The 27,806-nt window shown below is 35.5% G+C and overlaps 3 protein-coding genes across 6 annotated transcripts in view; 1 reads left to right on the forward strand and 2 right to left on the reverse strand.

Annotated features, from left to right (window-relative positions):
* The window catches only part of LOC144576157 (clathrin adaptor complexes medium subunit family protein), a 74,422-nt gene that overhangs the window by 39,674 nt on the left and 6,942 nt on the right, over positions 1 to 27,806 (reverse strand). The gene's annotated exons all lie outside the window — the stretch shown is intronic.
* On the forward strand, positions 45 to 3,865 carry LOC144543800 (DNA binding protein). Of its 3 annotated transcripts, XM_078292208.1 has the most exons (6): positions 46 to 257; positions 522 to 659; positions 1,895 to 2,469; positions 2,503 to 2,948; positions 3,069 to 3,217; positions 3,431 to 3,865. In XM_078292208.1, the coding sequence occupies exons 2-6, from the start codon at positions 523 to 525 to the stop codon at positions 3,642 to 3,644; spliced, it is 1,521 nt and encodes a 506-aa protein (XP_078148334.1). In that variant the 5' UTR covers positions 46 to 257; position 522; the 3' UTR covers positions 3,645 to 3,865. The 3 variants fall into 3 exon arrangements, with proteins under 3 accessions (XP_078148335.1, XP_078148334.1, XP_078148333.1); XM_078292209.1 differs by having other exon boundaries at positions 45 to 257; positions 1,895 to 2,948; positions 3,539 to 3,865; XM_078292207.1 differs by having other exon boundaries at positions 1,895 to 2,948.
* On the reverse strand, positions 4,083 to 15,508 carry LOC144543600 (uncharacterized). 2 transcript variants are annotated; one of them, XM_078291922.1, is made up of 10 exons: positions 15,448 to 15,508; positions 8,118 to 9,212; positions 7,411 to 7,635; positions 7,115 to 7,273; positions 6,915 to 7,037; positions 6,679 to 6,747; positions 6,361 to 6,519; positions 5,731 to 5,941; positions 4,966 to 5,298; positions 4,083 to 4,451 (listed from the first exon to the last, which is right to left on the reverse strand). In XM_078291922.1, exons 2-10 carry the CDS (start codon positions 9,186 to 9,188, stop codon positions 4,339 to 4,341), a joined length of 2,463 nt encoding a protein of 820 aa, XP_078148048.1. In that variant the 5' UTR covers positions 9,189 to 9,212; positions 15,448 to 15,508; the 3' UTR covers positions 4,083 to 4,338. The 2 variants fall into 2 exon arrangements, with proteins under 2 accessions (XP_078148048.1, XP_078148047.1); XM_078291921.1 differs by having other exon boundaries at positions 4,083 to 4,454.

A 27,806-nucleotide genomic window follows, 5' to 3' on the forward strand; every position in this document is an offset into this window, starting at 1 on the left:
CTAAAAAGATTCCCTTTTGAGTTAATGCAGAGGATACGAATTCAGGGTTTTGGGCTTTTGCCTCCCGACCATCTCCCATTGGCCATTGCTCTATCTCGCTAGGGTTTTGGCTCTACTCCATTTTTTGAACTCGGCTAACATTTCTCTTCTCCATTCTATTTCACGGTGCTTTAGATGCGATTGAACTAGCGGCGGGGCTCTTTACTTCCGACAACTGTAATTGCAGTAACCGGAGGCACCTCCATTTCTACGGCGAGGTAAGCACCAACCCATTTCTTTCTTTCATTCTCAGATCTACTCTAAGGCGCTACCTGTCAAGCCCACAGGCTAACTGTACTAGTACATTCTCAAATTTTGTGCTGAATTTGTGGTCTACTTTTCCTTTTTTACATTTCTTCTACTAGAAGTGCATAATTGAGATTCGGTCGAGCCTTTGTTGGAAAGAATTCAGAATAAAGCCTTCTTTAAATTGGTAACTGTAAGGGAACTGATATTTTTACTTTTGTTTAAATTTGTGAAAGAATGCAAGTGGGAGGTATAAATTGTACCAGTCAAAGATTTGCACTGACAAGATGTCGTTGTTCGTCACAAGAGAAGAAGCCCCGTCAAAGAAAGTCAAAGGAAGAGAGACGTGGTATGGTCGAGAATTTCATAATCAAGTAAGAACCTATCCTGCCACCTTTAATTTTTTTGGTTGCTGTGGAACCCCAGTATTATTTGCAAATAATGCTCCATACTCAATTGCAATTCCAAAGAGGTGAAATATCTCGTATAAACTTGCAAAACGGGAAATAAAAAAGTTCTATATTTTAACTATAAAATGATCATCTCCTGACTGTTTCTAGAACTGCATTGACCCTTTTGTTCAAGTTCCAAATGAAAGGGAGTATCAAGGGCTACGGTGAATTTTTTCCATGTTTTGTAGGTATTTAGATTGATTTTCCCAGATTTTACAGGGATGCAAACTATATTTGTCATTATTATCATCTTTTTCGAACAATACAGTGAAAGTGTGTCAAGTCAAGAATAGATGGTAAACGCTAAATTATGGTCATTTCATTTTATTCCCTCTTAAGAAAGGTCAGACTGACACCATAAGTATTGCCATGGAAAGAATTTGAGAAATAAAAGGAGCATCTATAGCACATGCAAAATTTGAGAAGGTGAAGGTATCTGATGAATATAGTCAGATAGTAGGTATCGAAGGACCAGTATATGACATGTTAGTAAATTTCAGAAAAAAAATGTATTGAGAAATGAGAGGTTTTACCAATCGAGATATCAAAGCATTGACTTATTGTTCCCACTTTTTTTTAATTGCATGTGTGACTTATTGCTAGGACAATAGCATGTGTTCATTAAATTATTACAATCTAATTTGCTTACTAATGTTAAATATGATTTCGTTGTGTTACCAGTAAGAGGTGATATACCTCGAGTTAATTTGTATTCTTATTAATGCTAATTTGTATGGTTATTTCAAAATATTATTGTTACAGCAATTGCACCAAGACTAAGTAATAGAAATAATTGAAACAATTGCCAACTTTTTTTATGACTTTACCAAAATTTTCTAGTAACATTTTTTTCTAGACATGGAACATTTTTTTGGTACCCCTTGACTTGATCCTAGTACTTGTTGGGCCTAAAGAAAAAATGTAGTTACGAGAGTTATGGGTGACACAATGAAAATGTATATTTCTGCTTGTCATCACACTAATTTATCTGTTGGGCATTACTGATAAATATCTTTAATCGTTAGGTGTTAATTGAAATGTCATAGGAATGGATAGCTTACTGAAAAGTAGCATAAAATCTGATGCTTACTGTCATAGGTATGGAATGGGTACTTCAAAATAGTATTTAATTTAATTTATCTGTGATTACTACTCAGTTACCGAAATACAAACAAGGGCAGCTTTCCTTCTCTCAAACTCACTCACAAGGAAGTCGGTGGCTCGTATTACATAGTTCGAGATATTGTGCGAGACATAATACAAGAAAATAGGGTTCTAGGCCCTGGTGACTTGGATATGCAATCTCTTACCTTAGAAGATGTACCAGTGCAGCCTGAAATATGTGAGAATGCTAATACCAATACTGGTGCAGAGCTGCACCACGAAGCTGGCAGTGAAGAGGTCTACATAGTTGTGGAATCTGTAAATCAAGGTTCAAATGTATCTTTAGAATCTTCGGAGGAGAATGAAGACCAAAATTTGGATTTATTGAATGATAGAAGTTTTGAGCAAATGGAGGTATTGGATTACAAAAAACATGATAGAAATATAATAGCTGAGGAAACTTGTACTGGTAATGTAGGGAAACAACCAATTGTTGATGTTTTGGAAAGTGATTTCGAAACGGGAGAGGTAGGTAAAGTTTCAGAGACTGATGGTCCTTTACCTTGTAATGAAGCAAAAAAGGTTGACTTGTTTGCGGAGCACCCAGAAACTAGTGATTCAAATGGAGGTATTGGAGGGTCAATGGTTGTTGAAAATGAAGCTATCCAGGAGTCAGTAATGGAAGTGAGTAAGAAAACTGTCATGGAGTCTAAATCTGACAGTGAGGAAGTGAAAGGTGAAGTTTTAGAAGGTGACAATATATTGAATGTAGATCTTGAAATGCCTGGGGCTATTACAATAGGAGATCTGCAGGAGGAGCCAGCAGGGGAGATGACCACAGAAACCGTTGAAAAGTCATATTCAGAAATTAAGATAGATGGGCAAGAGCAAAGTTTGGAGAGTAATGGTAAAATGTCATTTAATGAAAACAAGAAGTCCACTTCATTCATGGAGTCCGTGGAAACTTCAATTCCCAATGGAGGCTTTGAATCCTTGAGAACTGTTGTTGAGGTAGAGCAATTCCCATTGCCACGAGCCAACAGTTCCTTGAATAGGGAAACTTCTGATGGTGTTTCTGCTTCTGCTGTTGTGGAAGAGAGAGAAATGGTAAATTTTGAAAAACTTTCCTGATAGAAGCAGAAAAATATGATTGTGTGACTTGGGGTCTGAAGTTGTACATGTTTGAAATTCTTTCTTTCTTTTTCTTAATTTTCTGATATCTTTCAGGAATTGGTTGAGGTAAAAGCTCCTGCCACTGTAATTACAGAGACAGAGACTAAACCTGAGTTGGAAGACCTAAGTTCTGGAAAAAGCCTTGACGCAGTGCCGAAGACTGAGGATGGAGCTACAGTGAAGAATGCCACCAAAACTAAAGGGTAATCTTTTATTTCCTTTAAATTGATAGTCAGTTCATTCAGAACAGAAAGCTGGCTTGCATATAGTTGCTTTTGTGGCTGTTAGTGCTTTGTTGAAAATCCCAAGTAGGAAAATCATTTTTGCTTATTGTTTGAGGAGCTTGGTCGCGTAGTGATCCAGTAAATTTGGGTGGTATTTGTGTAATTTTATTTTTGTTGTTTTGTGTGCTCTAGGTGGGAATTGAACCCTAAAACTCCTATCAATGAGTACCTTCTACATAGGCACGAATCTTATCTTAAATTAGATTTTCTGACTCGTGAGCTTTCAATGGATGCCTCCAGTAACAGGGACGGTGCCAAAAAGACCAGAGTACAGGCTGAAAACAATCCTCTGTGGAATACCCTTCGAGCATTCGTCACGGCCATCATCAAATTTTGGTCCGAGTGAGGCAAAACTTCACAAATAATTGGGGATTATTTATAATTTTAAGGTAGAAATGAGAGGGTGCTTGTGTAATAGATGTGGTAGAAGTCATTTTTTTAATCCGAATTGCTATTTCTGGCAGTTTTGACGAGTATTTTTTGTAATTTTTAAAATTGAGGAGATTTTAATGTTTATACTTGTATGTAAGATAATTTTTATATCTGAGCAACTGAGTCATTTCTAAAGCCGTTGTTTTTTTTTCTTTCCTCTTAAACTATGGAATGGGTTTTGATACATTTTTGGTAGATGGCAAAGATTATTGGCGAGACAACGGCAAGATACGCCATTGTACGAATTGAATGTCAACTTTATTTCGCCAAAGAAAACCATGCTAATGTTTTTCTCGTTAATTTTTTCCGAAGAAAAAATATATTCATGTGATGAACCGAGTTAAAAGTGAACAAATTTCCAACATTATTAACATACATTTTAAGTTCACTGTTATTGTTAATCCCAAAAGCAAGCATTTTATTAACACATTTGCTTGAAGCATTACATTATTTTGTAGATGGTACAGCAATAAAGAATTATGAGTTACAGACGCTAGATACATAATGGGGATGAATGAACTCGAATCTACTTAATTTGAATCACTTGGTGCAAATTTTGTTTATGTTTCTATTTTTTACCCCTATTTTGAAGGAGCATGAACTTGAATCTACTTCATTTGAATGGAAGGCAATCTGGGAGGCTCGGGAGATATCTTATTGGCCCATAAATTCACCAGCTTCATAATGTATCGATCTCCGTGCCATGTAATGGGCTTCATCTCTGCTTCAAAGCACAAAAAGTAGCAAGTGCAAGAATTGTTTACCATCTCGAAACAATAGCAGTTTTGTTCAGTATGTACACATTACATTTAGTTTCAAAGACATGCCACTGTAAGTTATGTAAACTAAACATCATTCCTATCAGGGACATATTTAAAAGATATTGCCTTTTCATATTTCAGACTAAACAAAAACCTTTCTGTTTGGAAATGAATACCATCACACAATAAGCAATTAGAATCAAACTTGACAAAATTTTAAAACAAGAAACCCAGACTCTGAAAATACGGCCATTGATTTAAAATTCTGGCTGGACTTTCGAAGTCCGTCCGGCATAGACTCTCGAGTCCAAAGTAAATCCAGTGTTAATAGACGGGCCCAAAAAATCATGACCAGACTTTGAAAATCCGGCTTTTCTTCTTTTCAAATTATTCAATTTTGATTCTTCATTGCTAATTTCAAGAATGTTTTTGTTGGGACATAAATATCTTCATAGTTTAAGTCTATTTGTTTACCTGGTAAAAGAGCCAAAGGAAGAAGACACAATTTACAATATGCTCTCTCCTTATAGAGGACATCATTTTGAATATCAACTTCTCTTATCCTTTTGATCGATTCAGCAAGTGACTTCGCATTTAATGCACTTGCCGAATTACCACCAGAGATTGTCTCTAGGGCAACATTCAAGCCAGAGTTCCATGCTTTGGTGCAAATATCCAAACACACATTAATTTCATTCAGTCTGTTTTGATTTGATAAGAGTATCAATGAGCTGAACCGTTTTAGGGTGATTTTTAGAATTTCTACAACGCGGTATATCTCCCCAAGGGCAATGAAGTAATTTTCCCCTGCAAGCCGAAGAAAAAGCTTCTGAATTTCTTTTGTTCCATTTCCAATATTACCATAATTTAGTACCCTCCCTGCCCAAAAAAGGTTGCAACCACCACAAAAAAAATTCTAACAATCTTAACAATATCAAAAGGAAAAAAGTACCCAGGAGGAAACTAAGCATAGTAGAATTACAAGGTAATATAATGTAAAATATAAGGTAATAATAATCAGAACAAAATTTGAAAAAGTCCAGCTTCCAATATGTTCCATTAAGGTATCATACAGATACTGGAGGGACTCGAATTAATGGCAGTTAGTGACCCAATTGTTCTCAGTTTTAATAGCATTCTTCGCATGCTTATAAATGGGTTGGCCTGGAATCAAATTGTAACAGATTGGATGGTTGCAATATATATAGGTATTAAAAGAATAAAGCTACAGATGCATACCTGAAGAAATTAGCTTGTCAGAGAGATTAGCACTGAAAGATTGAACCCAAATCGAAGCACCATTTTTCAACTCTTGAGAACAGGCTGATATAAGACTATACCATGCGGAAATGTAAGAACTTATTCCCTCCATAGATGCCATTTCTAATGCATTTATAATAGAAAGACTATGCTTCAGTAAGTCTAGTGCAGCACCCAAGTTCTCCACTGCCTATGCAACAGATAAAAATAAAATAAATTTGGATTTTATTTTTTTAGAGTAAAATTTAAAATGCAAGAAATTACTTGAAAAAAGTGAAAGGATTATAAACGGGAGTAAATCATTTTCCTTTAAATAAGATTACACAGAATGCTTACAATCTTGCATAAGAGTCCCAACATTTTCTCATGTTTGCAATGAAAGCCGATCTTAGAGCATTTTTTTGTTATAAAAAGATTGTATATACTAAAATGACAGAGTACATGGAAAATTGGATACATTACTTGGTTAATGTTTGAACTCCAAGAACTTGGTCTATCAGTTGCAAAGAGGGAAATCTGGGTGTTTCTTGCAAAGTTGACAAAAATTAAGGTTTTATAATTTGTATAGCATTTTTGCCATGACAGATCTATGCTAAAAAAGGCACATACCAACAATATTTTTGTAGAGAGTTGGTACTCTCTCTCAAAAAAATTCAGATATTCTTCTTCAGTGCTATTTAGCAATCCATTAATGCATTCATCCCTCGAACTGTTTCCAGAGTTCAAAACTTCACTGACATTTAAGTTCTTCAGTACTGTATAAGCTTCCTGTGCGTAAAAAAACACAAGTACATCAAATAAATACTACATATCCAGCAATTGAGAAAAGTAAGAGGTTGAACATAACATAATCACAGGCCCATGTAGATGTACAGGCACTTTAATGAACTTAGTTAAAAAGGGAAGTTATTACTTAAACTACAGAACCTGAATCTCGTCCTCAAGCTTTTCCTCTTCAACCTTTTGTCCTACAAAAGTAATTACTTTTGATGCCTCCTGCAATTCCAAGAATTTCATCATATCATCATGATGCAATTTAATTATTTAAACAAAAAGTAAAAGGAACCTAGTACCATTATGGTCATGACTTGTATTCCATATATATGGTTTTAAAATTTTAGAAGAATTGAGGCAGGTCTTGAGAGTAATTAACATTTACCAACCTTATGGCCCTTGAAATGATGTGAAATTAGTAACACAGAGCCCTCTTGCAGTTTTCTGTAGAATTTCAATACAGTCTCTTTTGATGATTCGCTTGAATAGCTTTGATCTGTTTCATGCACAGCCTAAGAACTTGTCGTTAGTTCTAAAAGTTATTTTAGCATTCCATATAAAATATATGAAATATTTCTGTTCCATTTACCATTTTGCTGTGGGAGAGAAGACCCAGTGAACTCGTTTGCTTCTCAGAATGGTTTGGTTCGGTGTAAAGGCCCAATGCACCATTTTTATGCTCAGTAGCTGAAGAGCTAACTACTTGTTTGTTTGATTGAGAAAATGGAGCCCAACTGCTTGTTGAATCCTGTTCAGGAGTTGCAAATGTTAATTCAGACAATGGCACAGTTCTCCTCCAGAACTCTTTTTCATATATTGGTTCACACAGTCCCTTTTTTCTGATATAAATCTGCTTAAAATTAAGATAATCTAAAAGAAAAGCACCTCTTTTTGAGGAGAGGCTGTTAAATTACTGGTTATATCTGATGAGTTATCCTTAAACTCCCACGCCTCATTGCTAACTGCATTTTCTCCATCGGCAAAAGGATCCCATCTGCTGTTACTATGCTCAGCTTTTTCACCAGTGCTTCCTAAATTTGAGGTGGTACTCTTGGAGCCATTTAAGGAACTTGTTGCGGTAGCCTCTTGATTAAAGTCATGTCCATTTATCTTCAAAAAATGTTTCAATGAAAGTTGAGAACATTAAATGAAGACCAACCAAATTCACAATCCAGTCTGCTTTGTTTTAATTCATCTTATCTAACTTTGTGTTGTAAACTGTTGCTTAATAGAGGTTAACATAAACAAACAAATACATAAGCAAACAATGGTAAAAACGTTCTTGAAGCCATTTGAAGAACTTGTGATAGTAGTTTATCCATCAAAGTTTTCATTAACTTAAAAAAACGTTCTACATTTAAAATGAAAAAATTCAACACATTTAAAGCTTAAGTACATACAGTTATTTTTTACGTTCTCTTTTTGTTGCTAAAATGCTCAATTGAGGATTAATTATTTATATGATATTAATATAACCAAATAATACTAGAATAACCATAACTGGCACCTTTGGTACAGTATCAGCATGCCTGGGCAGCAATCTCAATCCTTGAGAAAAATAATAACATAAAAGCCAAGATAACAAAACGAACCTGAGGAGATGGAGCTTTATTTAATTCCAAGTTTTCAATAGCACCATAATAGTTCAAAACAATCTCTTTAAGAACACCAGAAGAGTTAGAAGGTGAAGCATCAGAAAATGAATCAGAATGTGAAACAGAAACTGGTCTCAAATTTGGCAAAGTTTCAATCTTTATCTCTTCTTCTACCAATTCTTCCTGCTCTCCACCAAAGAAAGAAAGTGGTATTGGGCCCTTCGGTTTCTCCCATTTCACGCTAGGAGATGCACCGCTACTGTTACTAACACCAGATTTCGTACCAGATGCAACTGGACTTGAGACAAACTCTCCCCATTCTTCTTCATAATCAACTGGCCTCACATGCAAGTTAACACTACCAAGTTTTCTTTGAGATATGTTATTGAAAACGGAGGTTCTTGTACCGTTAGAATCATTGTCGAGTGCCTGAGGTGCAACTGGAGTTGAAACAAAGGTGCCCCACTCTTCTTCTTCAACGAGAATTTTTACCTGACTAGGATTCGCTTGTAAGTCGTCTATTCTATCTTTTTGATCTGATGTTTGATGAGTGGGAATGAGGTTTGTTGTGCTACCAGTATATGAGCCGAAAAGATCCCAATCTTCATTCTGATTTAGACCCGCTTGCAATCCACCACTGTTTGTTTGGGTTGAAATTTCAGAAGCAATTGAATTGATGTTAGAGGTTACAGGATTACTGCCATTAACCTTTGGTTGAGATTCAACAGGGCTTGAGATGAACAAACCCCAATCTTCTCCATTCTGAGCGGGGCCCACTTGTAAGACTCCCCATTCGTCGACGTTATCTTCAGGTTTGTGAGTGGGACCTGCTTGTAAGTTACCACTTCCGATCTTCTCACGAGTTGCAACTCGGCTTGAGGCGTACACCGCCCATTCGTCGTCTTCTTCTTCTTCTTGTCCTCCGTTTGGATCGTGCAATTGGAGCTGAAATTTAGTCGGCTTGGAATATGAAAATGGAATCTGGGGTGAATTGAGATGAGAAATGGAATGAGAATGGGAATTGAAAGAGAGATCGCCGAATCCGGCGAGCTGGCTTGCAGGAAGCATAGAGGGAAAGGGAAAAGTTGACGTCTTTTATGTAACGACCCTCAATCCAATTTGTCACAATTAACACAAACTTAATTGATAAACTAAGAATTTGATTGAACTGGTAAAGAGTACAGAAGAATGACAGAAACGTAAAGACTAGAAGAATTGTAAAGATTGAACAAGAATTTCATAATCCTAATCCTTAGATTAATTCTATTTATATAAGCGAAGCTTCCTGAGCTGGAACCAATCTGATCCTTCGGTTGAATTGATTGATTGAATACCCGCTTGCCATCTCAGCACCTATGTGGACTCGTCTCCTTCTGACACGCTGGGTCCACTACACAGTGAGTGTTTATTTGTTTACATGCTTCAACGGTCGACTTCCCTTTCTTACAAACCGGTCCCATTGTCAGTGCTCCATCTGATTTAATTTCGCTGACCGTTGCTATGCCCGAATTGCCCCGATCTCTTCTTTCTTCCCCGTTCTGTTTGACTAAGTCAAAATTGGCATGAATCCAACCCAATTCAGCCTCTGAGCGTAACATTCCCCCCTCCTTCAAAGCATTCTCGACCTCGAGGATAAATTCTGGAAATTGGTGAGCAATATGATGATAGCTTTCCCATGTTGCGTCTTCTACTTCTTGATTACACCATTGGATTAGAATTTGAGTCTCCGCTGCATTTCGTTTCTTAACCATCCTTCGTGCTAACATTGCTATTGGAAACGGCTGCATACTCCCGTCAGGTCCAATTACTGGAAGGCTAGGAGTAGTTGCTTGAGTACTCCCAATTCGTTTCTTAAGTTGAGAGACATGAAACACTGGGTGAATTGCTGAACCCTCAGGCAGGTTTAATCTATAAGCGTTGTCGCCTATTTTGTCAATCACCTCATAAGGACCATAGAATCTAGGACTGAGTTTCTGATTCCGTAATCCTGCCACTGTTATTTGTCGGTAAGGTTGCAATTTCAGATAAACCCAATCGCCAAGATCGAATTTCCTCTCGCTGCGATGCGCATCAGCATATTGTTTCATGCGATTTTGTGCCATGGCTAAATTGGACTTCAATTGTTGCAATGTTGCCCTCCTGTCTCTCAATAGTGTATCTACTGCCTCAACCTGGCTTCTAGGCACGCTGCTCAAACCTAATTGAGGTGGGGAATAGCCAAACAGCGCCTCAAATGGCGTCATCTGTATCGCACTATGGTAGGTAGTATTATACCACCATTCCGCAAGGGTCAGATATCTAGCCCATTGTTTTTGCTTGTCGAATGTCATACAACGCAGGTAATTTTCTAAGCATTGATTGACACGCTCCGTCTGACCATCCGTTTGAGGGTGATATGCTGTACTAAGATTGAGTTTAACTCCCATTCTTTTCATAAGTTCCCTCCAGAACTTGCTTGTGAATATCGGGTCTCGATCAGAAACAATATCTTGGGGCATGCCATGAAGCTTATATACGTAATCGAAGTAAGCCTGTGCTACATCAGCTGCTTTATAGGGGTGTGATAAAGCAATGAAATGGGCGTATTTTGTGAAACGGTCTACAACAACCATTACCACATCTCTGCCTTCTGATTTTGGTAAACCGGTGATAAAATCAAGGCCAACGCTCAGCCATGCATCTTTTGGAGTGGGCAGGGGCTGTAAGAGGCCCGGAGGATGAATGCGTTCTGGTTTGTTCAACTGGCACACATCGCACTCTCTAATAAACTGATGCACATCCTTCTTCATTCCTGGCCAATAGAAAGACTTTTTAATCCTGTGGTACGTAGCTGTAATTCCCGAATGGCCACCCATGTTTGAAGCGTGAAATTCCCTCAGAATTGTTTGCCTCCACTCACCAGAGCATCCAACACAGATTCGGCCTTTATACCTGATTAGTTGCTGGTATTGACTGTATGGGTTGTCACCAGTGGCATCTTGTGGCAAATTCAGCTTTCCTTTGATGCCTTCTATCCAATTGTCTTCCAAGTAGCTTGCTTGAATATCGGAAACCCACTGAGGTCGAATCTCACTAAGGAAATGCAAACCTGCACAATTAAAAGAATTCCCATTTTGCCCCTCTTGTCTAGAGAGGGCATCAGCAACAAGATTTTCATTCCCTTTTTTATATTCAATGGTATAATCTAACCCCAGTAGTTTACTTAGCCCCTTATGTTGGCTTGCAGTGTTGATTTTCTGTTCTAATAAATATTTAAGGCTGATATGATCAGTTTTGATAATGAATTTGCTACCCATTAAATAATGTCTCCATTTAGTGATGGCTGTTAGAAGTGCTAGAAATTCTTTTTCGTAAGTTGAGAGTAATTGATTCTTTGGACCTAGTTTCTTACTCAAGAATGCAATAGGTTTCTTGTTTTGAATTAAGACAGCACCTATACCGTGATTACTAGCATCAGTTTCTACTACAAAGGTTTGACTAAAATCGGGTAAAGCAAGCACTGGAGCTTGTGTCATGGCTAATTTAAGTGTTTCAAAGGCCTCCTGTGCTTCTCTAGTCCACTGAAATGCATTCTTTTTCAACAGCTCAGTTAGTGGTTTAGCAATGGTACCATAGTTCTTAACAAATTTTCTATAATACCCAGTTAAGCCTAAAAATCCTCTTAGTACTTTGACATTACTTGGTGTTGGCCAATTGGACATAGCTTCTATTTTCTTTGGATCTGTTGCTACACCATTTTTTGAAATTATATGGCCTAAGTACTCTAACCGCTCCACTGCTATATCACATTTGCTCCTCTTTAAAAACAGTTGGTTTTGCCTCAATACCTCAAAAGCCAATTTAACATGCTCTACATGCATCTCAAGGTCAGTACTATATATCAAAATGTCATCAAAGAATACTAGAATAAATTTCCTTAAATAAGGCTTGAAGATTGTGTTCATAAGTGCTTGGAATGATGCTGGTGCATTTGTTAAACCAAAAGGCATTACTCTAAATTCATAAAGGCCCTCATGTGTATGGAATGTTGTTTTATAAATATCCTCCTCATGCATCCTAATTTGATGGTAACCCGACCTTAAATCCAATTTGGTAAATACCCTAGCATGTTTCAATTCATCTAAGAGATCATCAATAATTGGTATTGGATATTTGTTCTTAATGGTGTTTTCATTTAATTTTCTATAATCTACACACATCCTCCAAGAATTGTCCTTCTTTTTGACTAGAAGGATGGGTGAGGAGTAAGGGCTACATGATGGTTGAATGAAACAATTCTTAAGCAATTCTTCAATTATTTTGTCTATTTCAAGTTTCTGAAAATGAGAGAATCTATAAGGCCTAAGATTAATTGGTTTAGAATCTGGTTTAAGAGGAATTCTATGGTCAATATCCCTTTTTGGTGGTAGTACAGTAGGCTCTACAAACAGATCAGCATATTCGGTCAGTACTGGTATAAAAGAGGGGTGTACCTCCCTTTCTACCTGTTCCTCCATATTGAAAATCTGTGCCAGTAATACATCGCCCTCCTCATGCTTTAACTTCAAGTGCCCCTTCCCTTGTTCAGTGAGAGTGAGTAATCTCAATTTAGATTCTACATCTTCATCTTCTAGCTTGATGAAGTTGCCATCCCTCTTCAATTTCATAGAGCCTTTATTCCAATCAACTAGAGTGGGACCCAACTTGGTTAACCAATTCATGCCAAGGAGGAGATCATGCCCCTGAACATCTAATACCCTCAAATCTGCACTAAACTCGTGATTTTGTAAATAAAACTTGAGTTTTTTGCATATTTCATCAGTTTGCATCTTATGGCCATTTGCAACCCTTACTGTCAAGGGATTTGATTTGGTTAGTTCGAGATTCAGGTTATGCACTAAGTTAGGGTGAATGAATGAATGAGTGCTGCCACTGTCCATTAGTGCACAAATGGGTATGGTACCAATTTTTCCTTTAAATGTCATTGAAGAATTATACTCACCATTGCACAAATTAACTACTGCCTGTTCCCCTTCCTCAAATTCAATAAAATCATCAAATTCCCCCTTTGGGCTGTCAGTTACTAATTCTAGGTGATTTGGATCAGTATTAACCTCTTCCTCAGCTTCTATGGCATTTAAAGACTTAATTTGACACTTATGCCCTTGGTACCATTTTTCCCCACACTTAAAACATAGCCCTAACAATCTTTTCTGGTCTAAACTTAGGGTATTAGATGGTTTATTCATGATTCTAGGTACTTCAGGTTTGGCATTTAATCTTGGTATTACTAATCCTTTTTCTTTCCATCTATTATCAGTCAAGGGGTAGGTGTTTCTATGCTGGTACTGTAAAGGCTTTACCACTGTACTAACCCTCTTAATGGTACTATCAATGGATAACTCTATTTGCCTCGCAAACCTAATTGCATCATTGACAGTGCTTGGATTAAACAATTCAATAGTGTGCCTTAATTCATCCTTTAACCCACTTATGAAACCCTCAACATAAAAATCTTCACTGGTTATTTTCCGTTTATAAGTGAGCCTAGCCCTTGCTTGCAGGAAGTTTGCAATGTACTCTTCTAGATCTCCAGACTGGTGCACTTTCTTGAATTCATCAACTGCATTGCCCGTGTTGTGAGCAAAGTAGTTCAGCACTTCTTCCACCAAAATTGGCCATGGAGGTTGGGGATTGGAGACCTTGAAGCATCGGTACCAATCATCTGCTGGTCCTGTGAAGTGCATAGCCGCCATCCGTGATTTGTACTCATCAGGCACCTGATACATATCAAAGTAGAAATTGCAGCAATCGACCCATGAACTAGGCTTAAGTCCTGTAAAAACTGGAAAATCGACTCGAGGAAGGTTGAATTTAGTAGTGCCGTGCTCAATCTGTCGTTTTTCTGGGCGGGTTTCCTCTCCTCTTGGAGGATCATGCTCCAAGATTCCATCTTGCAAAAGAATTCCTTCCCTTCTTGAATTGCCGCTCTCGTCTTCATGTCTGTCATTATGGAATTCGGTGTTACTGCCACCAGGAGCAGTTGGAATCGCATTGCCATTCCGTCCGTGAAGTGCTGCTAGTAACTCCGCAAGCTGGTGACTGTTGGCTTGAGTCAATTCAATGAGTTGTCTGGAAGTGGCGTCCATCTTCTTGTCCATTGTAGCAATCGCATGAGTGTTGTTGCTCGTTGCTTGAGTGCAGGCATTGAGCTGCTGTCTCTGTGCTTCCAGCTGACTCTCCAAATGACTGAAACGGTCTTCCGCTTGCAAGAATTTAGAGGTCAATGTCGCCAAATCCATAGCTGTCTCGTCGTTGCTCGTGCCGCTGCGTGTTGTAATCGGCATGGCTGGTTGTCTGATATTCTTGACGATCGTATGTCGTCCTCCCAGATGCGATCTTTAGTGCTCTGATACCACCTGTAACGACCCTCAATCCAATTTGTCACAATTAACACAAACTTAATTGATAAACTAAGAATTTGATTGAACTGGTAAAGAGTACAGAAGAATGACAGAAACGTAAAGACTAGAAGAATTGTAAAGATTGAAGGAGGGGGGAATGTTACGCTCAGAGGCTGAATTGGGTTGGATTCATGCCAATTTTGACTTAGTCAAACAGAACGGGGAAGAAAGAAGAGATCGGGGCAATTCGGGCATAGCAACGGTCAGCGAAATTAAATCAGATGGAGCACTGACAATGGGACCGGTTTGTAAGAAACGCCAAATCCATAGCTGTCTCGTCGTTGCTCGTGCCGCTGCGTGTTGTAATCGGCATGGCTGGTTGTCTGATATTCTTGACGATCGTATGTCGTCCTCCCAGATGCGATCTTTAGTGCTCTGATACCACCTGTAACGACCCTCAATCCAATTTGTCACAATTAACACAAACTTAATTGATAAACTAAGAATTTGATTGAACTGGTAAAGAGTACAGAAGAATGACAGAAACGTAAAGACTAGAAGAATTGTAAAGATTGAACAAGAATTTCATAATCCTAATCCTTAGATTAATTCTATTTATATAAGCGAAGCTTCCTGAGCTGGAACCAATCTGATCCTTCGGTTGAATTGATTGATTGAATACCCGCTTGCCATCTCAGCACCTATGTGGACTCGTCTCCTTCTGACACGCTGGGTCCACTACACAGTGAGTGTTTATTTGTTTACATGCTTCAACGGTCGACTTCCCTTTCTTACAAACCGGTCCCATTGTCAGTGCTCCATCTGATTTAATTTCGCTGACCGTTGCTATGCCCGAATTGCCCCGATCTCTTCTTTCTTCCCCGTTCTGTTTGACTAAGTCAAAATTGGCATGAATCCAACCCAATTCAGCCTCTGAGCGTAACATTTTACTCGCTCCTCTCCTCCTTTCGGTTTCAGAGTTTGTTTCTTCTTTTAGAATATTAATATTAAAGCAATACAAATTAGAAAAGTTGGTCTCGTTCGATTTGTTTTTTGTTTTTTTGCATAGGAATCATCAGAAAACGACGGCCCAGGAGAGGAAGAGTTTTTGTGGACCTGGTGTTTTATGTTTGGTCAGCCCCGTTTATCATCGCTACGTATATCAGACCGGTCTTTCATGGAACTTCTCCAGCCCATATGTCAGAGGGAAATACCAGTCCAAGATTGAGTGCGTATCCTCCGAGGTATCTCATATTTTACGTGACCTACGTGTCCGGTTCCTATTCGGAGATAGAGCAGGGGCCGTATTATTTGAGGGGAGATTCGTGTAGAATATATTTGAACGGTTCAGATTCTCCAAAAAGTCATGCAAAATATGAGGTATTTCAGAGAATGCGAATTCTCTATGATTCGGGATCGAAGAGGTCTACATTCTACTCGTGCTACAGAATTTTATTTATAGAAATATTATTAAAATAACTGCGAAGCTTGAAATATATATATAATATTAGAGTAGAGACTCAATTACACGTGACACATCTTAACACTATATTTTTATAAGTTATTTTTATAATTTTAAAATCCAAATACATGATCTGAACCATTCAACGTGATATTCATATTAAAATGTGCATGGAGATCAAATTTTATATTTTTTAAAACTTTTTTAATATTTATTAAGATGTGTACAAAAGTGTTATTTTCAGGTAATTTTGGATCATTGAAAAATAACAATTTTAAAAAATTCTAAATAAATAGTAATAAATTTTCAAAATAAAGATAAAATTTGGTGTCCAAGCACATTTTAATATGGATATCACGTTGAACGGTTTGAATCGACTATTTGAATTTTTAAAATCGCAAAAATGACTTATAAAAATATGGTGTCAAGATATGTCACCATAAAATGATGTAATTGGATCCCTCCTCATAATATTATTAAAGTAAATATTATAGGTTTTAAATGAATTGAGTAGGGCTGCAAACGAATCAAACCGAATCAAACTGTAACACTGTGAACTTTTAAAATTCAGATTTAATTAAAATAATAAGTGGTTAAATCGAATAATATATATATACATATATACGAAATTAGTGACGTGGATGGTGAACAATAATTATACGATTAATTGTGTTAAGAAAGAGGAACAATAGGTGTTTTATAAATCATTTAAACAATATCGAACAAGTGGAGGGTTTATTTTGCAAAAAGACCACTTACAAGTGGGGGCCCCTTGTCATTCTTTTCTTCCCCTCCTTCCTTTCCTTTCCTGCGCCCCCACCCTTTCCTTTTCTTCTTCTTTTCCTTCGTTTCCGCCAAGAGAGAAAGAACGAGAGAGAGAGAGAGTGAGAGAGAGACACCCCGGTGACCGTTTTGCCCGAAAACCGAGATTTAAGAAGAGGAGCTCAAATCTCGCACATCCATCCGTTCCATTGGTAATTCCCGTTTCTATTTCTCTCTCATTTCTCGATTCCGTGTTTTTAGGGTTTCGGTGAAAACCCGTAGAATCGTACCAAATTGATTATTCCGTGCCTTTGTTGTTTATATAGTGTAAATTGACTGATTCCGTGTTCCAAAGTGCAACCAAATTCCAATTTACGGATTTTTCCCAAAAAAATTGATTTGAGGGTTTAAATTGTAAAAATGCCGGAATTTAATAAATTGACCTATGTATAGATCCTAACGAGCACGGCTAGCGGGATTGACGAGCTTACCGAGTCGCGAGATCGCGGACCCTCTACGTGCCCTACGTAACCAGGTGCGGGGGTTCACGGGATCTGTTTTGGGGTTTATTCGTAGAACTAAATAACGGTGCATATTATTATATTTATGTTGTTTGCTTGATTTAAATAAACTGTGCATAGCATGTTGAATCTCTGATTGAAAGCATTTGTTGCCGCATTGCATTAATTGTGATATTAGCGTAATTGAATTGTATAACTGTTATGATTCTCATGTTGGTACGGTTTATCGATTGTTGATCTGTCGTTTTGAATAAGTGAGTGGAACCACAGTATGACTTGGATTGATTGTGTGAAGTGAACAGTGTATCATAGTGGAAAGTCTAGCTAGCTACTAGACTTTCATCCAGGACCCTTATGCGCATCTGGAGAATGGCCCTAGTGAACCCAGTACCGGTTGGGTAAGGGAAGTGCAGTGTAATTTTAGGTAGAACTGTGGTTCAGTGGTTCAGTGATTCAGTGAAAGTGTCAGTGATTTCTTTTTGAGAAAATTGATATTCTGTTGCATATTCGCGGAATATGCTCGTGTATATTTTAAGTGATGAATTGATGAAATTGTATGACTTGAAACCAGAAATTAGAACTGTTAAGCCGGAGGTGATGGATAGTTGATATCTGTACCTCATAACCAGACGTATATATATTATATCTGTGAAACCAAATCCTTCTGGAAATTCGTTGATTGATGTTGATTTTTGTGAATTGAAACCCGTTTGAATCTGTTCCCGGTACATGTGCATTTATTATTATTGGTGAATAATTAAATAGAAGCTCTATTGCTAGTGTATTTAGTTCTGGTGATGGATTTCTCACAAATCCAGTAGCCCTGTTAAATTCCGCACTGAGAAAACGGATGACAGGTTTTCTCACCCCATCCCCTCGGGGAATTTTTCCCTTTGAACTGATATGTGTAGGTAAACGCGAGTGAAGTGGGACTCGGGCTCGACGCGTGAGTTTAGGCCGAGTTAATAGGTTATGCCAAACCCTTTATGTCCATTTTGAATGTGTAGTTGAACCCGTAGTCGGTTATTTTGATGTATAGGTTGTTATCGAACCGTGTTATGTTATAAAACCCTAACGGTATGTTTTAAATTGTTGTTATGACTTAAATGTTGAAATTGCATATTAAACGTCATTAAAATTTCTAGTGAATGGGGAATAATGGTTTAGTTATACGGGGATTTGATCGGGTTTGAAAACGGGGTGAAATTCCACGAAAATGGGCAAAGGGATGAAAAACAGTACCCTTATTACGGGCCGCAATAACCCTATTGCGGGCCGCAATGAGAGTAGACAGAGGAAATTTCGCAGATTAAAACCCAAACAGGTCATTGCGGGCCGCAATAAATTCATTGCGGGCCGCAATGAATGGATGCAGAGGCCAACCAGGTCATTGCGGGCCGCAATAAATTCATTGCGGGCCGCAATAAATTCATTGCGGGCCGCAATGAATGGAGGCAGAGACAATTTGCAGAGGCTGGAAATTTTGGAACTTGTTGCGGGCCGCAACAGCCCTATTGCGGGCCGCAATGGGGATTCTGAAAAATGCTATTTTGAGTATAACTTAGCCAAATTAAATCGGATTTGAACCAAACTTATTTTAAATCAAATCATATGATAATTTGACTAATCTGGACCGTCGGTTAAAGGATTTTCATACCATTTGACTTCTCCAAAATAAAATTTTCCGTGCTCTATTGAGCGGTGCTTCGTAACCTCAGACAACGCTCGCAGGGGGCTGCCGCCCCCCTGCCACCCCCCGCATACTAATAGAATCGGGCCCACACACATAAACATAACGTTTTATATATATATATATATATAGATCTGCATGAACAAAACCGCATTTTAAAACAAAACTGCGCGACCCCCTGTTCCGGGGTGTGACACAAACTTACTCCAGTTTGAATTTGGTTTGAATTAATTTTGAACTAAGTTTGGTTCAAATTAATTTTGAATCAAATTTTTTACAAACTCAATTTCGAATCTTTTATGAATTTTTTTATGACAAGGAAGAGTGATTATAGTCGTCGAAAGCGAGAGGTGAAAGTCGTCAAGGGTTTTAGAATTGGAAGTGAGGGTTACAACTTACGAGTTGTGACTTATTGCTGGGCGGCCTTATGTTTTAACTTTTAAGTTATCAGTAAACATAAGTCATCAGCAGATATCAACGGTTCATGTTACTTTAAGGTTCGAACTAGAATAGTTCGCAAACCTATTTCGAACGAACCAAGTCCATTTTGAATTTGGTTTGAATTAATTTCGAACTATTTCGAATCAATTTTTTTATGAACTTTTTCAAATCAAACTCGAATCGAATCGCGAACTACGCATTTTTTGTGCAGCCCTGGAATTGAGTTTGGTTTGCGATTCGAACTAGAATAGTTCACGAACCTATTTCGAACGAACCAGGTTCAGTTTGAATTTGGTTTGAATTAATTTCGAACTATTTCGAATTGAATTTTTTACGAACTTTTTCAAATTAAACTCAAATCGAATCACGAACTACGAATTTTTTGTGCAGCCCTAGAATTGAGTGATAGATATTTGATGCGGTGAAAATAACCGAAAATTGAATTCAGTGTCTTATTAAGATGTCAAATTTTAAATTCGAATTATTTGGAAAAATCCGAGCGCCACAAGCTACGTAAATGGCTACACAAGAATTCAGTCTTTTGGGAATTGTTCTTTTGTCATAAGATTTAACGGAGACGGGAATTTATTTTTGAAAAAATGAAAACCGTATGGTCACATGGAAAATGCGCTGAATTAAGTGTTCGGCTGTACATAGAAATATAGAATTAGTTGTGAAAAATCTTATTTTATTTTTAAAATGATTGATATTGTATAATTATTTATATTAATAAAATTATTAATAATGCAATTAAATAAAGAGAGGGTTCAAATGCACTCAAATTTTTGTGCACTCAAATGCACCCTATCATTTTTCTTCGTTTTTAAAGTCCGAATAGTCAATCCGAACCGTTAGATGCGATCTATATATTAAGATGTGCTTGGAGACCAAATTTTACATTTTTTGGAATTTTTTTACTATTTATTAAGCCACTTTGAAAATCGCTGATCCAATGGTTCAGAAAATGTAAAATCAGCGATTTTCAAAGTGGCTCAATAAATAGTAAACAAATTTCAAAAAAATGTAAATTTTGGTCTCCAAGCACATCTTAATATATAGATCGCATCTAACGGTTCGGATTGACTATTCGGACTTTGAAAACGGAGAAAAATGATTTGAAAGATAGGGTGCATTTGAACCCTCCTCTTAAATAAAATAGATTAAATGATAACATAACATTATTAATTATTATTTATTTTAAAATAAGAAAATGTATACAAATAAATTAAAAGAATATTTTTAAAAAAATTAGCTAAATCCAGTTTCTATTAATAATTATAATAAAATAGCTTAATTATGCCAAGAAGCAATTAAATTTATTAATTTTCACATAGCTGCGGCAATTGGGGAAAAATGATATTTTACTTAATTTGTTTTTTTTGTTATGAGAATAGTGTTGTCGAAAGAGAAAAGGAACCTCTTAGGAATTAATTGGGAATTTAATTGAGAAAATATCAATCTACCGAACACATCTGGAGTTAAATATCCCTAATGTGTTTTTTATCACAAAAAACCAAGCAACTGAATGAGGCCTTGGGCATGTTTGTTTGTTACGGGATTGTACGGGATGGAATTTGACGGAGATAAGAATTCACTTTTGAAAAAAATGAAAACCCATGAGTACAGATACGTAAAGGATTTATTCATGGAAACGCGTTGAAATTGGCGTTCAGTTGTACCGTAAAATTATTTGTGGGAAACCATATTTTTCTTTCTAAAATATTTGATATTATACAATTATCTTTATCAACAAAATTATTAATAATGCATTTAACTAAATAATAACATAATGTTACTTGTGAATTATTATTTTATAGAAAATAGAAAAACATTTAAAATAGAGAAGAAGAGTACGTATTAAAAAATAAACAAATAAAAAAAATAAGAACATAAACATATTAAAAAAAATCTGTGCTGTAAAAAAAAAAAATGAATTTCAATGTTCAAACTCTACACAATCTTCAATTATTATTTATTTTTTTATTATTTTGTAGGATATTGAATAATTGAAGTGAAAATAACTCGCTCGTTTTTTTTTAGGAGCCTGATAATTACCCAAACAAATCCGCCCTCCAAATATTTAATTTTTAATTATGATCGTTTTTAACAGAAATAGATCTGCTTTGATTCCAAGAAATAACAGGGAGCCTACAATTCCAAATCCAAGAAATTTATCTGTTTTGAAATTCGTGCATAAAAACCTTTTTTTTTTTAACCAATCAGCCCGTTTAAGCCCGTATCTCCTCTTACATTTTCAGCCCAAGCCCAAATTGTTAAACACTCTATTGGGCCGGGCTGCTATTTAACCTTCATTAGATTGGTAGAAGAATGAAGAAGTTTTTAAATTTTAATGACAGGAAATGCGATGAAAAGACAAAGACGAGTACTTAAAATAGCATGTGAGGCTATGGACAATTAGAGCATCTACATCCCTGAAATTCTTGGAGTTTCTAATCCGATGTGGCAGTTTCTAAACCAGTTTCAGAGATGCAAATGAGTTTCTTATTTAGCAACTTTGCTTCAAAGTTTCTTAATAAGAAACCGTTTATAAACTCTGACGTGGCCAAATAATTCGCTGAAATTCTTCTCTCTTGTAATTTATTTGCTGATGTGGCAATTAAGAAACTCTAATTTTAGTTTCAGGGATGTGAGAGTTTAGAAACTTTCAGAGACAAAATTTCTAAAAATTAGTTAACAGTTATTTAGAAACTCCAAGAGTTTCACGGATGTAGATGCTCTTAGAAACAGCAAAATGTTGAATAACTATGCGTGTCGCTAGATTGAATCTCTGATCACGTGTATTTCTGTTGTAGATTCTTTTTGGTGCGTGTTACAGGAGCGGATTCAGAATTTTCGTCAGGGGATAAAAAAAATATCGAATTCAATTTAAATAATGTGACCTACGTACTGCCTCATCCATGCCAGGGTAAGCCGGTTCGTAAATTAGTTATAAAATCATGTGATCATGGCCACGTATGACTAGCAGTTATACGACGTCGTGGACGGTTATGCCGTAACCGACATCGTGATTGGTTATAAACGGTTATCGTCCAGGAGCGACCTCGGGGCTTCGTGTCACGATATACGGGCTATCTCGGCCTATCTGAGCCGGTCTATTTTGGGTTTTTGTCATAAGGGGCTTCAATCGTGGGCTTTGCATTGTACCCGGGTTGGCATCTAAAAATGAAGTTCTAATTCCGGCCTTGTTCATGACCCAGATTGAAGCTAAAAGGGCCTTGAGAACATGACTCTATCAAAGTTTTTTAGTTTTTTTGAGCTCATCAGATATGACTCTAAAATTTATTGGTTTGATTTTGAACATGAACTCAAACTATTAAAATTTATTCACTTTACTAGCAATGCTTGATTTACATTAAATTATTTCAAAAATTTAAGAAATTTGCATATAAACTCATAACTCGTAAATTAAATTGATTTTAACCGTTTGAATTCATTATTTAAGGTTAATTCGGAATTTTCGTCGGCGGAAGCATTTACTTGCTGGATCGATAATTTTTCCAAATGTGCGGATACTAAAATAAATATGTATGAAATAAAATAAAAAAATGTCCTTTCAAAATAGTGGAAGAAAAAAGAAATTATATCCACAATACAGGGCATTTTTTTTTATAAACAATAATTAGAAAATAGATTTTTATGAAACATGATTATTATTTTTTATAAAAATTATAAGAATCAAAATATCATTTCGGTCCCTTTTTTTTGGGACCGAAGTGACCCAACCGTTTTCATAGATTTTGAGAAAAAAAAACGTAAAAAATTTGTAAAAATTCTTGCAACCGAATTGCTATTTCGGTCCAAAAAAAAAAAAAAAAATTCGGAATCTGAATGGCATTTCAATTTTTATGATTTTTGTAAAAAAAGATAATCATGTTGGTTTCATAATTTTTTTTTTTCTAACTATCGTTTATAAAAAAAAAGTTCCAGAATATAGGTATAGCATTTAGGTGATGTTTTCGGAAGCGCAATAATTGAATAAATGAGAGGAAAGCTGCATTTAGCATTTTAGCGGGTCCACGTAGGCGTAGGCCATGCCAATTGATGACATCACATAGAGAATTAGAGAATAGAGATACGCCAAATCATAAATTTTACTTGGCTTTGATGCCAACCTTCCCTTCCCAATCGCACCTACCTTAGCCAATAGCCAATAGCCAATAGCCATAACCCATAATCATTCCATTTTCATCAGATATATTTAATCATACTCTGCTCCATTACTGCCCGACCGGAAGAAACAACTTTAGAGGCTCCACGCTCCGCTGCCATTCTGCATTCTGCATTCTGCCAAGTCCTCTTTACTTGAATCAGACGATTTCTAAAGCATCACAAACTTTCTTCTATAATTAATTAATTAAGAATATAACTTAAATCGCTTTTCATGTTAATCAATAGCCTCATCAAATTGTAACGGTGCGGTATTAAGTTGCACCATTTTTCAAAAAATAGTGTAGAAATTGCATCACATAATCATATGATTATGGTTTAATCCATATTAAATTTGAGAATAAAGATATTAATTTCGGCTCAAATAATGTGGTATGTTGAATATTTCCAACACTTTAGTTCATATAATAATTAAATAGTAGTATTATAGTCTTTTGTAGGGAAACTTTAAAATAAAATGCTAACAAAAAATAAATTAAAACTTTTATTTAAAATTTTAAATAGTATGTGTGACACTGACATGGGATATATCCGCCGATTCTAAGTTTCTAACTAAAAAAGGTCCAACAAGCTAAAACTAAAACTAAAACTAAAATGGTAATAACAAAAATAGTAATTCACAATTCAGATGATTCCACTGCAAGTTTTACAAGCAATATTATGTTATCAAATAAACTTGATTTAGGGTTAAATTAATTAACAATGTAACTAAGTTAAATTAAATTTATTTGATAAGTTTAATGAGTTAAATTAATTATTTTTAATAATTACAAAGAGGAGGATTTAGATGCCTTCATTTTTGGTACCTCCACCATACCTCCATTTTTAAAAACTTTAATAATTCAAAATTTAAAATTTAAAATCACAATAAAACCGTTGGATGTGGTCTACATCATTTCATCTATGTACATGTAAAAAATTATGACATTTCAATTTTATTTTGGTTGACATCAAGAGCTTCTAAAAAACGTTCTAATGTGGATAATTTCTAAACGTTGATTTTCCAACTCATTGATTCACATAAAAACAAAATTGGAATGTGATAATTTTTTATGAGCACATGGATAAAATAACATAGATCACATCTAATAGTTTTATTTTGACTTTTAAGTTTTAATTTTTGAGTTATTAAAGTTTTATGTGCTTTTGCTATCATACTTCGCACATATAGACCATGTACCTTTGCCATCTGACCAAATGTTAATTCTTTTCTATTAAATTTAAAACTAATTGATACTTATAAAAGTGTTAAGTCTCTACAATTTCAGTTATGATATATCATTGATATTTGTATGCATCAAATTTACTTCCTCTCTCTTCATATTTCGATTGAATGCCTTTTATATCATGTTTCTCCTTAATTATCAAAAGGCTATGTGTTTGTTGTGTCTAAAATGCAGTTTAACACTTAATACTGTTTTTCTGTTGAGTTTTTTGTGCAATTAATTATGTTATTCACTATTTTATACGAATTGTTTGGAAAAATAATTGTGCACAAAATTTTCTAAATGTTTTATACAATTTTTTATTATAAAAATTTATTGTTTTCTTCAATATATTTTTACTTAGTGTTTTTTCTCGTGTAAACATATCCTAGGTTACAGAGTCTCTGTAACTTTAATTATTCATAAAATGAGATAGCGTTGTAACCTTGTAGGTAAGGTTGCACACAAGTTCGTAGTTCGTAGTTAGTGATTCGATTTGAGTTCGATTCCAAAAAGTTTGCAATTAATTCGAATCGAAATTAGTTAATTTTGAAACAAATCAAATCAGTTGGATTCGAATCTTATTCAAATCAAACTCAAACTGGATATAATTTATTCAAAATTGATTCGCAAACTAATTAGGTTAGAATCTCAAATAATGCAACTAATAGATTCAACCATTAATTTTTAATAATGCAGGAACCGAACTTATATCAGAGCTTAAAATTGTTAATATAATGGTAATTTATAATAGAAAAATATTTCACAGCGTAACAAATTAACAACGGAATAAGTTTCATTTGACTAGGTCTATGTCGTAATTTTAATCAATCCAACAGCGTAAAAGGTAAGAGAATATTGAGCTGGCCCATAATTCAGCAGTGTGAATCAGTGAAAGGTAAAAAAAACCGTGTGAATTTTGTTCTGCATGAAGAAAATTAATGCATAAACTACCGGTATAACTAGAGCTGTCAAAAAAAATTATAGTTTCTAATTCAATTGGCTTTGATTCAAAAAAAATTGTAGTTCACAATTAATCCGATTCGAAATTAATTTGTTATGAAACAAATCAAATCAATTCAATTCGAATCTTATTTAAACTCAAACTGAAACTGAAATAAGTTCAATTTGATTCGATTCGTTTGCAGCCCTACTTGTAGGTGAGGGCGACAAAAATTAGGCTCAAATTTTGTTGGCGGTCTTCGTTAACTACAATATTTATTTTTCGTCTTTAAAATTTCTCATTTCTCAACTTTGATATATAATTTTATTTAAAGAGCCTTACAAGTTACAACTGATACTCTACGCTTGGAGGGGTGTTCGCTGATTAATTTTGTTCAAATAAAATTACACTAGCAAAATTTGTCATTCTTTTGTTCTTTTAAAAAAATATTTAATTATTTTAGTACCTGAGCTACAATATATGTACTTAGAAGAATAATATATTATGGTCCCCACTAATTATATAGTTTCAATTAATTATTATTCTAAAATTCTAGCAACATCATTTTTCTATGGTCCCCACTAATCGTAAGCTTCCCTTTCACAATCCCCGCACTCGTTCTCGCATCTACATTTTTCTAACAAAAATAGTTGACTTCATAGAAATAAATACTTCATTGCATAGATCTAAATACTTTCAGTACTTAGATATTATTTTTTTCGGTGTCGTGTGTAAAAAATAGTTAGATATGTATACCTTCGTATTATAAATACTTAAAAGATAAGATATTAACACTTAAAAAAATATTAATTATTTGATGCGTAACTTGTTATGATTATCCCTTTTCGATTTCCCCAATTATCTTCGCGTCAGCCTTCTTGTAACAAAAATAGTTGACCTCATACGTATAAATACTTCAGTGTATAAGTATAAATATTTTCAATACTTAGATATTAATACTTTCAGTATCATATGTAAAAAATACTTGCAAGTATAGGTATAAATACTTATACGGCGAGGTTTATATAACTTGCACGATGACGAGTTTGAAAGTACGCCATCATGGATCTCATTTGAAAGAAAAAATTGCATAGGAATTAATAATATAGAAAAAAAATTAAAATTGTGGAGATTTTGCAGTCCCTGTAGGAAGTTATATTTCTGCATTTAATTTTTGGTGGTCCCCCGCGGGTACAGTGCAGGTATAGTGTTGCGGGTACTATTATATTCGCGCTACAGTACCCGCGCAATAAATAATTGTTCACTTGATAGTTATAAATACTTCCGTACATATGTATAAATATTTTTGTGCATAGATATTGTTGTGAATTTTAGGGGAATTTGTTTTGGAACTAAATATCACGCAAATGCTTTAAATTTATAAACCTAAAAACACAAAGTAGATTAAATTGCAAGCGCCCAATCTATCATTGTAGTAATATAGGTATCGATCCAAAGACTAAGGCAACTGTATTTTTCACATAAACTAAATTAAAACTAAATAAATTGCAAGTAATTAAAACAGGGGTTTTGTTGCGAATTAACTAAGTGTGGGTTCAATACCCAAAGCTGTTTGTTTGTAACAAGAAATCAAATCAAATGCAAATAAAAATTTGTTTGTAAATCAAGATAGCGAGGTCTAAGGGCTTTTGGTCTACAATCACTTGGTCAATCCATTTACTTTTAGAGTTTTCTAAATTCATGTCTTGTCTTGATGGGAATTCCAACTAGGTTGGTCTATTTCTAGTTCCTACAATACCTTTCACAATTCTTGATTCTCCTGCTAATGTACCTCTTAATTAGGGCTCTCATCCACATAATTGGGTTATTTAACATGAATCATCTACTACTTTTACTTGGTACCATATTTGGTTCTATAATTCCGGGAATAGATCCAAATCCAGTCAACCTTATATAAACCCTGAGATTATTTGTGTACAATGAAAGTGTTTCTTCTTTATCATACACCATTAATGCTAAAGTACTGTCACTACCCTAACAAGGTTCGATTACCAAAACACAAATCATGCATGACTCACAAATATATAAAATAAAACCAAACATCAAGCCAAAACAATCATCATAAAGAGA

Source organism: Carex rostrata, chromosome 25 (genome assembly GCF_964058835.1).
Source record: "Carex rostrata chromosome 25, lpCarRost1.2, whole genome shotgun sequence".
In the NCBI taxonomy this organism is placed as follows: Eukaryota; Viridiplantae; Streptophyta; class Magnoliopsida; order Poales; family Cyperaceae; genus Carex; species Carex rostrata.